Consider the following 14439-nt stretch of genomic DNA (forward strand, 5'->3'; position numbering starts at 1 on the left):
TCATGCCACCAACCAAGCACTGTGCAGCCAAAGCCTGTAAGCAGGGCGGGGGAGGAGCCAACAAGCCAGCACCCTAGCGCTCTGGGCTCTGTGCCCCTGTGCTGTGTTCTGAGACGAGGCTGCTCTCCCACCACTTCCCAGGAAAACAAGCCCTAGTGGGGTCCCGCGACCTCCCCGGGATCGGCAGAGGACTTCCATTGAAAATAATGGAAATTCACATTGGCGCACTTTTGATCCTTAAAAGGCAAGTCTCTTTTGATCCTTGAAGATATTCTGTCAAGCCAGAGGACGGGTAGGGTGGGGAGGAGAGGTGCTTAAAAAGGAGGAGGATCCATTTCATCGAGCCAAGAGGCTGGGCTAGTTGGAAAGTCGGGATAGCCTACACTGCTTCCTGTGGAGATGTCAGAGGTGGGTCCCCCAGCCATGGCTCTCAGCGTCTGGCTGACTCCCTGCCCTGCATGCGCAATGATGCCCAAATTACTGTCCACCGTGTAATCCAGCCCATTGAGCAAAGGAGCGTGGGATGGCAGGGACGAGATGGAGGATGGAGACTGGGGGATTCCATAGGGGCTCCCATCCCTCAAGTCCTGAAAGGATTGTCCTGTCCCGTCCATGGAGAAGCTCCCATTCATTAACTGTCCGCCTGTAACGTCCCCCACGTTGCCATAAATCCTATTGGTGTGGCCAAGTTCTGAGAGAATTTGATCCTCTGTGGACAAAAGAACGGAGATTTATTGTCAGCCGCCAGGACTCCGGTGGTCCCCTGTTCTTCACAACCTAGGAATACACACGACCAGGAAAGAAGCCCAAGCATGAGCCAGACGCCAACGTGTCAGCCTGGCATCCAGAGACTGACCCGCATCAAGGGGAAAAAACAGAACCCACACCTGCAGAGACCAAACGCCCAGGTCCCAGAAGGCGGGACAAATGTTTGGTGAGTTTGTTGGTCCCATGTGTGCTCAGGTACGAAGATGGCTACACTGAGGAATATGAATGCCTGAGGTTTGGTGGGTCATATGTTCTCCACATCACAAATGGAAGAAACTCTGTGCTAACAAGATTTCATCTGAAAGTGTTCAAGCTGAAAAAAGTGCTTGGTTCAGTTAGTTGGGAAACAAGCAGGCCCATACAGTCAGGGGAGCTGAGGACCTCTCTAAGACATGTGTACAAAAGCCTTCTGGTCTACCTGGGAAAGAGGTTCAATATTAAAGTACTTGGTTTCTCTGTCTATCAATAAGCTCTTCACTGGGGACAAAGTATTGGACTGATTAAGGCAAATGACCTTGTTTTATGAAGAATTTCATTAAGGGGATCTAATGGAACCTTTGCCACCCAGAAGAATTCCTCTCTCCAACAGAGGTGAGCAATTTTAGTCTTAAGAAAAAGAAGATTATATAATTACCTGGAGAGACCAATGATATGTCAACCTGGGGACCCATCTGCACCCAACAGAAAGGAGCTATGAAACAAGACTTAACAATCCTGTATGTTCCAGACGTTGATTTCAGCAGCTTAGAGGAGATTAAGTGGCTTTCCCCCTCCCCCGCCAAGAGGTCTGGAAGGTGAGCATAAGGCCCTTGAACCCTCCCCAGGGCCCCACAGGCAGACCTCTGGGCTGGGCTACAGTCCTCTCAGGACATCACGGTCCTGGCAGGCAGCTCATGCCATCTGCTGCCCCACAGACTTCCTTTCTATTCCCACCTGGACCTGTGCATCCATTCCTACCAAGGCCACCCCAGAGTGGACTTCAACACCCATCCCTTCTGACAACCAGCCCTAGGCTGTCCCTCACCCCACCGATAAAAACGAAAAGGGGGAGGGGAGTCATGCCCTTTAGAGGGGGCAGGTGATGAAGGCTCAGCTCCACTGTAAAATGGCCATTAACTGGCCTTTTGCCTACACCTGTCATCCCGTGCGGCCAGGGCCCTCTGTGGGAGCCACAGGCTCCCTAAAGGGGATGGTCGTGTCTTCCAAGTGTAAAAGTGTGCTGAGCTTTCCCCAAACACATTCACAGTCAGTTGTGTTCATGCATCCCCAAGAACACTGTGAGGTGGGCAAGGATGTGGTTATTCCCCATTTATAGATGGGGAAACTGAGGCTCAAGAGAAGTGAATCCGTTTGACAGAGCCGTAACCGGAAGCCAGATTTCTGATCCCCCAGCTCAGGACTCTTCCCTTCGCCCCACAACAGAAGACCTTCCACATTTGAGGGCTCATTGCATGAGAACCGTCATGGCTATTTGCAAACAACCGAAGGATCCAAAACATGCAGCCATTTGCAACTTTGCTGACGCACACATTTGAATATAGCGCATGCAGCAAAGCGTTTGCGCTGGACCGGATGACAGGAGCGGTGGGGGAAGGGATTTCAGAATGAGGCCGGTCCCCAGCTCACGTGCACTCACAGTACTGACTTCCCGGGGCAAAGGGCCCGTTGAGCACATCCTCCCACTGCCAGGAGAGGAGGGGGCTCACTCTAGGGGGTCACGGGAGGGAGGCCAGTGCCCCGGCCGAGGGGAGAAACGCAGGAGGGGGGCTCAGGGCGCAGGCAGAGACACAGCTGTCCTGCACAGCTGCGTGGGCTGGTGAGGGAGCCCCGGGCCGCAGGCAAGGAGGGGAGGCCTTGGGGCCCACGGGCCTGGGAACCCGGCTTCTATGTGTCCGCAGCAGAGCTCTGGTTTCCTCTGCCCTGTCCCCTCTGGAAGGGCCACTACCCTTTCCCCCCTGCCCTTTACCCCAAGTTGCAGGGAGGGCTGTGTTCGGGAGGGAGGTGGCCAAGCCTCAAGAAAGGCCCCTCGTGAGCATCGGGGATTAGTTTCCCAGGGGCCTCGCCCCTGCAGCCCTGCTCACCTCGGAAGCTCAGCTCGCTGTCACTAACCCCACAGTCCTCTGCCGAGCTCTCCTTCTCCGGCTTGCTGCCTCCCCGGCTCCTCTTGACGCTCCTATAGAACTGCCCCCAGCGGTGCCGCCCCGCGTCCTTCTTCAGCCGCTTTTCCTTGGCCCTTCTGTTCTGAAACCAAACCTGCCACACAAGCACAAGGGACGCTCTTGGGGGGCGTCCACCACGAACCCAAAGCCCCCAGGGTCCCCGAGACAAAAGACAAAGACTGAAGCCTCAGCAGAGCTCAGGGCAAGGAATGGGATGTGCCCACCACTCCCCCTGCCCGGGCCTCAGAAATCTGTCTCTGATTCAGCAACTTTCCGGGGGTTGTGGCCCTGAGCCCAACTTCCCCAGGGGATCAGGGACACCGCTGATGAGCTGCCATGGTTACCACTTCCGAAGCCTCCCTCACGTGGAGGGCACAGATGCAGGGACCTGCAGGACACCCTCCACCCCTGTCCCAGGCCCGGCCTGGGTGGCGCCGGGCCTGGGATCCCCGGTCAGCAAAGGAGGCCTGGGGTCCAGGGTGGCTGGTGTCTCACCTGTACGACCCTCATGTCCAGGCCTGTCTCCGAGGACAGCTGCTCCCTCACGTGCCGGGCGGGCTTAGGGGAGTTCTTGTAGGCGTTCTTCAATGTCTCCAGCTGCTTCGCCGTGATGGTGGTCCGGGGTCGCTTAGCTCCGGCCTCTGAGTCATCTGCAATGAAAACCACTTCTTACTGGGTCCAGCCCATCTGAAGCAGCTGGGTCTCAACCCGCCTTCCTCCTCTCCCCGTGTAATCTTGCCTGCTATGGGCAAGAGTGTGGGAAAATGGGGGAATACCAAAGGGGAGTGGTCCCAAACCCCAAGGGCCCACGCCTGCACCACAGGCCCTCTGAGTCACTGAAAAGTGAGGACGATGTCCCCCTTGCCTCAGCTCCCTGCCTCTCCCCTGCCAGCCAGCCACACAGGGGCTTTCCTCACACTGAAGGTGTACCATTCCATGCGTTTCCCCATCATGACAAACACTCTGACTGGCCAACCATGTGAGTTACTGCCAAGGCTGCAAAGGTGAAGGAGCCAGAACAAAGTCTGTGCTCTGGGTTCCCCCAGACGCCTGCCCCTCCTCCCATCAGGAACGTCCGTTTCCCCAGGTCCCACCCACGGCTTCGCTGCCTTTCCACAGCCCTGGGCTCATAGCAGGGGTGACCTGTACATTCACTATTCACCTAAGCTGTGTTCATCAATTATGGGTCAGAGCCCACTAGTGTGTTGTGAAGTCAATTTAGTTGATCGAAAACTAAGAGAGGAAATAAAATGGATGGGATGGAATGAGATGGGATGGGTTGGGATGGGATGGATGAGGCAGATTAGAGCAAGTATTGTTTCATGAAACTTGATCAATGCTTGCTGTATGAATATGTGTGCTGAGTTGAAACATAAAATGAGTCTCTTACTGTAGATCATAGTCAAAATTTTTTGAAAAACACTGGTCTGGGGCTTCCCTGGTGGCGCAGGGGTTGAGAGTCCACCTGCCGATGCAGGGGACACGGGTTCGGGCCCTGGTCCGGGAGGATCCCACATGCCGCGGAGCGGCTGGGCCCATGAGCCATGGTCGCTGAGCCTGCGCGTCCGGAGCCTGTTTTCCGCAACAGGAGAGGCCACAACAGTGAGAGGCCTGCGTACCGCAAAAAAAAAAAAAAAAAAAAAACCACACTCGTCTGAAGAGTGTTCAGGACAACATGCTGATTGATCAACTGTCTTCAATGGATTTTGAGCATCAAGTTCCTGTGGGTCAAAGGCCAGTCAGTCGGAGTCAGACACAGAGAGGGGCACTGGGTGTAAGTGGTTTGTTCCTCTCCCAGCACTTAGACTTACTTCCGTTCCCTGCCTAGCACCCCCGGAGTCGAGCAAGAGGGAATGGGCAGCTGCATCTGGCCCTCTGGGTTCTTTGTTCCCCTCCCACATGTGTACTTTGAAGGGGGTCTGCTCCACGCCTATCTTCCTACCTTTCTTCCTTTCCACCCAAGAAAACCCTCTCTTAGGAACAACAAGAATAATAGCTAATGTTTATTAAGTGTTTACTGTGTGCCTGGTGTTGATCTAAGAGCTTTATGTGCCTACGAGCCTCACAACAATTCTAAAAGGTTTTCCTTGGAGTCAGAAGACCTGGGTTCACCATTCTCATTGAGTGAGTGACGTGGGCAAGTCCCTTCGCCCCTCTGAAGCCTGGGTGGGTGGCACGTTGTAGGATTAAGTCATCCTTAATGACATGAAGCCCAGGCTCACACTACGAACAATCGTGCACACAGCGGAGGAGGGACAAGGCCCCCAGTCCTCTCTCCTCCTTGGGCTGTTTTCTTCCCCAGCAGAGCACTGTCATTCTCAAAGCCCACCACTCAAGTCCTGGACACAGGACCAGGGGGAAGGATTCCAGAGCCACTGAGACACACGCACTGAGGAAAACCTCCAAAATTCTTTAAATTCTGTTGTTAGGAATCACTCGCGTCTGCCCATATTTATAGAGATAAGAGCATGACAGAACTTGATGCAAATACCAAATAGTGCACTTAAAAAATATCCATACGGTCTTTACGTACAAAATTTGAAATAATGAAACCACCAAAAATTTTTTCAATTCATCAAGAATTGCTTAATTTCAAAATAGGTTGGCCTAGTGCATTAGAGATTGTTCTCACCACGGCCAGATGGCAGCGCCACTGGGACAAACCCCTGTCACCCTGGGTTGGTGGCCCCTTGGTTCCGCATGGCTGGCTACGTACGCGGAACTTTCTTCTTGCGATTATGGGGACTATTATGCTGTTATTTTAACATTCAATGTTATTAAAATTTTAAATCTTTTTATATCCTATAACAATATCATCCGAGTATTCATTAAGTAGTGGTGGCAGTGCTCGTGCTGAAAAATGTACCCCAAAATCAATAACTTTGGTAGGGAAGTTAAATGTGATAAAACGCTATGAGGAAGGCCAAGCAAGACCATGATACCCTAGGCTGTTAATTTAGGAGAGAGCATCTAGGAGAGACTGAGATAGTGCTGAGAAAATAAAAAGTAGCATTAAGGCAAAGATACACTTCACTGGTTATGGATTTAGGTGCTCCCAGGATACATGCCCACCCCCCGACTTTTTACATTAATTCCTATGGGAAAATTAGTCTTAAAATATGTTAGTTTTGAATTATGCAGGGTCTCCTAGCACTTGTCCCTGGCACAAAATGCCACCTCATTATATTGAAAATGCAAATATCCAGGGAGACTAACAAATGAACAAAATCATTCACACCAAGATACAAATAGCTCATATTCAGTCTTTTGGGTAGCACCAGGGAGGGAACCTAAGCCTGAAAGAGGGTTTAGATTAGCAAGGAGGAATTAAAACAAAGAGAGCCAAATGCCCCACAGCAGACCAAGGCCCCTGCTGCACCAAGGAGCACCCAGATTTCAAGGGATGGAGCGGCCACTGCCTCACTGACAGCCAAGGCGGGAGGAACGGACCAGAAACACTGTGTAAGCCCCAGCTGCTGGCAAACCCACAACAGATCTCACCTACTGTTTGCATTTCTTTTCCACGTTGGTCTCTCCCTCGTGGAACGTCCCATTCCACAAGTGTCAGCCTCTGGAAACCTCAGGACACAGCCCTATGTGACAGATGCTCTGACCCACCCCCATGGAGCTGAGATGCTGAGGCTCAACCAGGTACACAACTTGCTGGGGGAACCCCCAAGTTAGCGCATGACCCGGCAGAGATGCCCACCGACCTCTGAGGCCAAATTCGGTGTCTTTCCACCATCCTACAGAGGTCTGCTGTGGGGCAAAGCATCCTCCATAAGAGCGTTAGCCCCACTGGGTCATTCTTGCCTCCCCAGCTGGTCTCCCCTTTCTCTCGACCCATCCACAGCAGCAGTGGACGCCAGGCTGCACGTGCTCAGGGTCTAAAGGAGGCCTCTGATGGCGAGAAGCAGCTGCTGGCCCTGGGGGTGGCCTGCATCCTCGGGGTCTCTGGTGAAGGGTATCAGAGTTGCACGGGCAGCTTGGGCTCTCTGAGTCCCTCTGCGCTGAGGGTTTATCTCTAATCTTCTGTGACACTATAATTGACTCCAAAGTAACTGCATCGAGTGAGTTTTAAGGGGCCAGAGCAGATGGATACATTAAGGCCAAGAGCCTGGGAGCAGGCTTGCAGAGGCCCCAGAAAGAGGAGAAGAGACTGAAGGGCGGTCCATGTCAAGCGCCAGAACTCTGGGGATGGGGGCAGAAGAGAGCGGAGGCCCTGATGCGCTGTCCCTCCCAGGCGGAGCTCGGCTCCCGCGGCCTCACCACCACAAACCCTTGAACTGCATTCGTTAGCGAAAGACTAATTTCTCCATGCATTGATCGTATGGATACAATATATATGTGGGGACCGAGGAAAGACCTGGAAGGAGATACATGAAATTGTTGCTCCTTTGTTTTTTCATCAAGCCCAGAGCCATCAACAAAAGCGTTCCGCAGTAACACCCTGAGTCGATAAAACTTCTAGTCAAAGGCAAATGACCTTGGACGTTTCACGCGTTTGTGTGCCTGAGATTCCCAGGTTGACTTTGGCCAAATGCCGTATTCGGAGCCAGGGAGGAGGGCACAGCCGTGAGCGAGAAGCCTGAGGTGAGGCTGCAGGAGGTGGGGAGTCGGGCTTGGCTTTCCTGCGGGGAGCGCTGGGGAATGGGGGGAGGGGTCCGAGCCCTCTCTAGGCCCTGGGGAGGCCCAGGAAAGACCTAGGGCTGCCCAGGAGCAAGGCCTTGGAGGGCAGGAGCCGCTGCTGCCCAGGCCGCCCCTGCGAAGGCGGGCTTTCCAGGGTGGTTACTAAAGGCTGGGGCCCAACATCAGTCTCAGCCTGTGCTGCGAGCTTCTGTGCAGACCGTGCACAGGGCCCTGAGGTGGCCAGGGAAGGGTGGCGGGGTGCACGGGAGCAGGTGGCTGAGACGGTTGGGTCTCCCCGAACGAGGAGACTGGCTGAGCATATGCTCCCCTATGAGGGGCTCGGGAGACACAAGAGTCGTCACCCCTAAGTCCCTGCCCTCGAGAATTCCACAGTCTGAGAGGGGAAACGGAATACAGTTAACTGAATACGAGCTGACCCGTTCCAAGGGTGACTTAGGTCAAGGCCAGGGCTCCTGCTGACCGAAACCTCTGAGGTGCAGAGGTAAATGTGCACCCCGATATGTGAAACTGACGAGCAGCTCCACTGCAGACGGGGCACCCTCCTAGCCCCGCCCCAAGGGAGGGGCCTCGAGATGACGGGCATGAGGTCCTCGGCTGCTCCCCAGCCAACGTGCTGGCGCGCGAGACAGGCAGGCGCTCAGCAGCCGGAAACCGGCTGATGCTTCAGTGGAGCAGCAAGTGCCAAGGGCTGGGGGCTGGGGGTTCCCCCTCCTTGCAGGCATCTGGGAAGGTTCTAGAGGAGGCCGGGGGCGAGCAGGGCTCCGAGGGGTGGGCAGCCCGGACTCAGGCAGGGCAGGGGGCACGGCCGGCACGGAGGCCGGGGGAGGGGCCGTGCTGATTACCGTTCTGCTTGGCCGTCTCGTAGTCCTCCTTGCACACCAGCCGCCCGTCCTCCATGAGGTAGAACTCGTCCCCCGTGGCCAGCTGCCGGTTACAGATGATGCAGGCGAAGCAGTGCAGGTGGTAGACGAAGTCCTGCGCCTTCCTGACCACCTGGGTCGGGGGGATGCCCTGCTGGCAGGCCGTGCATTTTGTGCCGAAGCGCCTGTCAGGGCAGCATGAAAGGATTAGAGCGTGGGGCAGGGAGGCGGGGTCTGGCTTGCGCACACTTTTCATCTGTCCCTCCCCTACCCCACCACTCCGGGGGGTCCATGGGCCTCCACCCCTGGGCCACCCAACTGTCCGATTAACAGCTCGTCAGTTCACCCAGGGCTGTAGGACTTTCCAGGTCCCACTGAGCAGGCAGTTTCCCCCTCTGCCTCCTGGTTTCTTCAGCTTGATGGTGAGGCCTAGAGGACCAGCCCCACGGGGCAACTGTGTGCACCCATGTGCATAAAGCATCAGGTGAGACGCCTCTTCCAATGCTCCCCACGGGAGAGGCCCGTGTGGCTGGGACACGCCACACGCCAGGGTCCACACGGGGCTCCGGCCACAGAGCGGGCCTCTTACAATGGGTTCTCTCTCCTGCCTCTCCCCTCCATCCGGCAGACACCAAACCCTCCATAGCAGCCTCCGTCCCCTTCCCACGCACAGCCCCTGAGATGTGAGCCCGGGAATCTGCATTTTATACCCCTGCCACCATTCGAGGTGCAGGGCCTGCAGACCTCAGTTTGAAAAATGCTGCCTCAGACCTCTTCCTCTCAACCCCTTTCTGGAGCAGCACCGAGGCAAGAGGAAGGTGCCCACCACCCGGGCCCAAGGTTGGGAAAAGAAGAGAAGCAGACTCGTTGCAACTATAGTCCAGCTGGGTCGTTGAAGCCCCGTTCCCTGTCCTGGCCATACACACAGAGCCACGCCAGTGGTCATAGAGGCCAGAGGGGAATTGGGGGCCAGTGCAGATGTGACGATGAAGCGGTGGGTGCGTGGGGGGCTCTGCTGCAGGAGGGAGGTGGGAGGGTTGGGGAGGGAGGGGCAGAGTTTCAAACAGCAATCAACCTAATTATTCATGACATTTCACACAGCAGGACTTTATCTTCTTCAGGATGAGAGACTTTGCCTAATGGATCTGGGGAAGGTTTGATTTTAATGGTCCTTTTAACTAATGCTTATAGGCAGCCTGATTTCCCCTGAAAGGACAGTACATATTTCATCCCCATTAATACCAAATAAATTAATTATGGTCATGGCTATCATGATGAATCCCAGATTAATGCAGAATGATGGGTCTCTTGTGCAGTAATGATACCTGCCGGGGGCTGCAGGGGCCTGGAGCAGGCACGGCCAGCTGTGGCTTCAGCCCCGTCCTGGGGGCATGGGGTCACAGAGAGAAGTGGGGTTCTCTAAGTCTAGATGGGTAATCCCGAAAGAGCCAGGAGCGCGGCCCCAGGGACTGCTTTTCTGAGACGAGATCTGAGGAGGGTGTCGGGGTGTGAGGGCCTGAGCTGTTTGGCTCGGAAGGACCCCAGGCTTCTGAACTCCTGGAATGCCCCTCGGTTTTGGGAGGACGGTGGCATGCATGGGAACAGGCCTCTTTAGAGCAGGGGTTCTCAGCCCGGAGCTCAGGACAGGCCCTGTCAACCACCCCCGAGTTTTTCAAAACTGTGCATCAGGAGTGGGGGGCTGGACTTTCAACAAATTTTCAAAGGGTTTCAAGGGTTTCATCAGATTTCAAGTCCAGGACCCAGAAAAGTAGAGATCAAATTTGTTGAAAAATAAAGAATAAAGAACCATGATTTTAGAGATGATGCAAGGAGACGGCTAAATCTGAGAATGGAGAACAAAGTCTACTGTCAGTCCTAGGTGGTTCTGAACCTCCCAGAGCACAGGTGAGAACCAGGCTTCAAGCTAGGCAGGCACCCAGCGTGTGTGTGGTGTGTGTGTGTGTGTGTGTGTGTGTGTGTGTGTGTGTGTGTGTGTGTGTGTGTGTGTGTGTGTGTGTGTGTGTGTGTGTGTGTGTGTGTGTGTGTGTGTGTGTGTGTGTGTGTGTGTGTGTGTGTGTGTGTGTGAAGGACAAAGAGAAAGGAAGCCTGTATATGTGTTTCTAGAGTGTGTTTTCAAATTGCCTGTAGTTTGCTATCCAGTCCAGGTCAATTCACAAAGCAGGTGTTCAAAATGAAACAATCCTGCTCACTACAAACCCTCCCAAATAAACCACCGAAACCCAAGCGTCCAAATCCTTTGCTGCAAAGGCTGGAGCAGAAGCAGCTCCAGAGAACTAGAGTTTTCCAAAAAGCAAGTCCTATTTTGTGGCCGAGTCACGGGGTGGAGACCGGGGGTGGGGTGGGGGGCTGGGGGGGTGGGAGGAGGGCTGAGCAGAATCCAGAACAGAGTGGAGACCCTGCAGCGGCCCCGCCCACAGGCAGGGCCACATCCTCTCCCCACTAAAAAGCAGGCTGTGGCTTTCCGTAACCAGAAACCTAGTTGACACCAGAGCCCCAGAGACATGAAAGATAACGAGGGTATAAATTTAATCTACATACCGACAGTGATTCATGCATGAGGGTGGCAAGTGCACAAGAAAAATGAAAAATAAATGGACTTTCCCACCGGCGTTTTTCAGCAATTGAAGCAATTTTCCTGATTGTGGGATTTATACCGATGGTAAGTGGAAGTTGCCCCTTATTACCTCTCTCCCCTGGAGCACGGCCAGTGGGACCCTCATCGAGGGGACTGCGTGCACCCCCTGGGCCCACAGGGCTCTCCCAGCATGGCCCAGTCCTGAGGGGCTCCCCACCCCAACTTCTGGTCAGAGCCAGCGGGCCCAGAATAAGGCGCCGTCCTGTGGGGCTGCAGATGTAAGGACGACACTGTCCTGAGTGTCCAGATCTCAGACCAGCCAGAGTCACAGGTAAGGCAGCCACGGCCTGGAGAGGCTACACAACTTGTTCTGTGACGAGCAATAATGAGATGGCCGCGGCTAAAACTCCCGGGTCCAAAACGAGGTAAAACTGTGCACCTGGCTGCTACACAGAACCAACAGTCTAACCAACCTTACCAAATCTGAAGGATGCTGGGGGCGGGGGCGGGGCAGGACACTGGCCAAGGAAGAGGCTTCCGAGGAATTTTCTAGTCAGCATTCCCTTCATCCTATCGCTGAGCCCCTACTGTGTTCAGGGCCCTGCCCGCTCGGGTGCAAACTGCACTGGCCTTGCTCACCAGAAGGACAATCTCTCTCTGGTCAGCCCTGCCTGCTAGGCCTTCAGGGACAGCTGGGCTCCCCGGGGAAAGCAGCTGGAGCTGATCCAAAAGACAAAGAAAACACAAGGGAGGACTTGCTAATGGCTAACGTTACTTTCCTTCTCGGAGCAACATCACTGGCGATGCTCTTATCTCTGCCCAACGAGCAGCAGGCAAGCCACAAAGACCCACCGAAGGAGTGAATGAATGCACGCAGGAAGGAATGAGTGCACGAACTGCTCCTTCAAACACGTGTCCGAAGCAGGAGGGGAAGGATTAGCACTCACCGTAAGAACTGCAGCTCCTGGCAAAAGCTCTCCTAAGAAGGGAACTGAACCCCCCGTTGAAATGAGGCCCGAAGTTTACGAAAACATAAACTTTCCACCCCACTTTGCTCTCATCATTGCACTCATTCCACAGATGTCTCCTGAGTGCCCAACCTGGAAGGCGGGGATTAGGATGCCTTCTGACAAATGAGAAACTGAGGCTCAGATGGGTGAGGTGCCGGCCTCGGCTCACACAGGCAGAGTAAAAAGACCAGGATTTCAACTCGGTGCTTCTGACAGCACAGCTGGCACACGGTGGGCGTCAAAGGCAGCAAGCATCACGGAGCAGCCAGCCGTGGTGCCTCTACTCTGGACTGGAAGTGAGTTCCAGGGGCCCTGTGCCCCTCGAGCATCCCCAGCTGCTCTGAGCCGCCGAGCGTGCGGCTCCCAGGCCTGCGGTGCGGGGCTGCCCCAAGAGCCTTCCCCCCCAGGGGTCACCTCAACATACCAACTGGTCCTATCAACACCTTCCTGCACCTGTAGCTCAGGCGTGAGGGGCCTGGGCTTCCGGAAATGCACCAGACGTCATGGCTGACATTCAGGGGCTGCCCCCGACCCTGGGAACAGGGCCAGGCCCGTGTCCGTGGCCTCCCCCTCTGCTCCCGCGCTCAGCCTGAGTTCCCGCTGCCCATTCATCTGTCCACCCCGGCTGCTCTCGACAGGCCTGCCTGGCCTGCTCTCCACTTCAGGGTGCCTGGATACTGCAGGAAGGGTGACAGGCAGGCCTGGCAGGCACCATATCTTCTAGAAACAGGTGCATGTAAATCCTACGCCGCAGATGTTCCAGCACATTCCTGATTTTAAGTTCTGACCTACCATCAGGCCAGGTACCATATTCTGGTCACCAACACAATTAAAGAGTAGCTCCCGTTTACCAAGCACCTGCTGTGTGCCTGCGTGGTACATAACCTCACTTGATCCTCGCCACCGGCCCTCAGGCCACACCGCTGCCTCCCCGGGGCAGTCACTGTCACCCCGGCCCACGTCCCACCCCGGGGCGAGTTTCCCTCCTGGCTCACCGTCCCTGCTGCCGTAATTCTCAGTGGCGTCCGTGTCCCCAGAGCAGTCGCTCCTGCCCCTGCCCTCTCGTTTCCTTGACCTCTTCTCCTGAAAGGCACGGCCTCCCCCGTTCCTCAGCCACTCATGCCCATATGGTCCACCCTGGACCGTGTCACCAGGAACTGCGGCGCCTCCAGGGATAACTTCCAACCTTTGCACCGTCCTGTCCTTCCAGCTCAGTCCCCGCAGCAGCCCGACGCCCACAGCCCTGCAACCTGGCCCCTTTCACTGCCCCTCCCTCCCCTCGTGGCCTCACGTCCCCCCCTTACCCAGCAAAGACTCCGTGGTCCACCTTAGGAATCCCTCTCGCGCCCACAGCCCGAACCCACGCCCCGCTCTCAGTCCTCCGCTTCCCCCATGCAGCACCGGGCGTCTGACAGCGCTGAGGGAAACATACCACCTCCCTGACTGGGCTCCCCTTAAACTCAGGCTCTGGACCTCAAGAGGGCCCAGGAAAGCACAGGGCACTTCCCTAGTGCATTAGCCCTCCCACCTTCCCATGCCTTCTCTCTCTCAAGCCCCTCATCCTCTGTCTCAGCTGGTGGCCCAGCCTCCTATTTCCAGGAGAAAAACAGAACTCTAAGCAAAGGCCTGCCAGGCACTCCCACTGTCCCATCCACACATACCCCACCCTGCCCCGCCGCCACCTGCCCAGGTCTCTCGGCTTCCTATAGCTGACTCGGCTGTGCTCCTGGTCAAGGCCGACCGCCCGCCTGGGCGCAGAGTCCACTCCTTCCTGCCTAATAAGATCATTCACCCAGCAACTGGCCCCCGTGCCACCCACATCATTAACTTCCCCTCTCTATCACATCTACCCAGCAGCGTACAGCATGCTATTATCAATAGTTCTGCCACTTAAAAAAATAAAACCTCTCTTGACCCTACACCTCCTTGCATCTACCAGCCCTTTCTCTACTCCCCTTGGAGCAAAATCCCTCAGAAGACGGGTCTCTAGTCAGGGTCTCTAATGCCCCTGCTCTCAGTCTTCTCTTGAATCCACTCCGATGGTTCATTTCATGGGCAACCAGGTGTCTGCTCAAACATTTTCCTGGGTGTGTCTGGAAGCGGTTTTGGACAGATTAACATCTGAATCAGTCGACAGAGTAAAGCAGATTGCCCTCCTCAAAGTGATGGGCCTCATCCAATCAGGTGAAGACCTGAAGAGAACAGAAAGGCTGGCCCTCCCAAGAGTGAGAGTGAACTCCCCTTGCCTGACTGCCGGGAGCTGGGACATCAGTCTTTTCCTGCCTTTAGACTCGAACTGAAATGCTGGCCCTTTCTTGGGTCTCGAGCCTGCCATCTTTTGGATGGGGACTTACACCATCAACTCTCCTGGGTCTCCAGCCTGCTGACTGCAGATC

At 55.3% G+C, this 14439-nt stretch overlaps 1 protein-coding gene across 1 annotated transcript in view; it reads right to left on the reverse strand.

The window, feature by feature from the left end:
• Positions 1-314: 314 nt before the first annotated feature.
• Positions 315-14439, reverse strand: part of LHX4 (LIM homeobox 4) — a 42547-nt gene continuing 28422 nt past the window's right edge. The window contains exons 3-6 of the mRNA XM_060088534.1: positions 8420-8622; positions 3423-3577; positions 2850-3021; positions 315-709 (exon numbers count right to left, since the gene is read on the reverse strand). Of these exons, the coding sequence (XP_059944517.1) occupies positions 315-709; positions 2850-3021; positions 3423-3577; positions 8420-8622 (925 nt within the window). The remainder of the gene's footprint in view (positions 710-2849; positions 3022-3422; positions 3578-8419; positions 8623-14439) is intronic.

Source organism: Mesoplodon densirostris, chromosome 2, assembly GCF_025265405.1.
Source record: "Mesoplodon densirostris isolate mMesDen1 chromosome 2, mMesDen1 primary haplotype, whole genome shotgun sequence".
Lineage (NCBI taxonomy): Eukaryota > Metazoa > Chordata > Mammalia > Artiodactyla > Ziphiidae > Mesoplodon > Mesoplodon densirostris.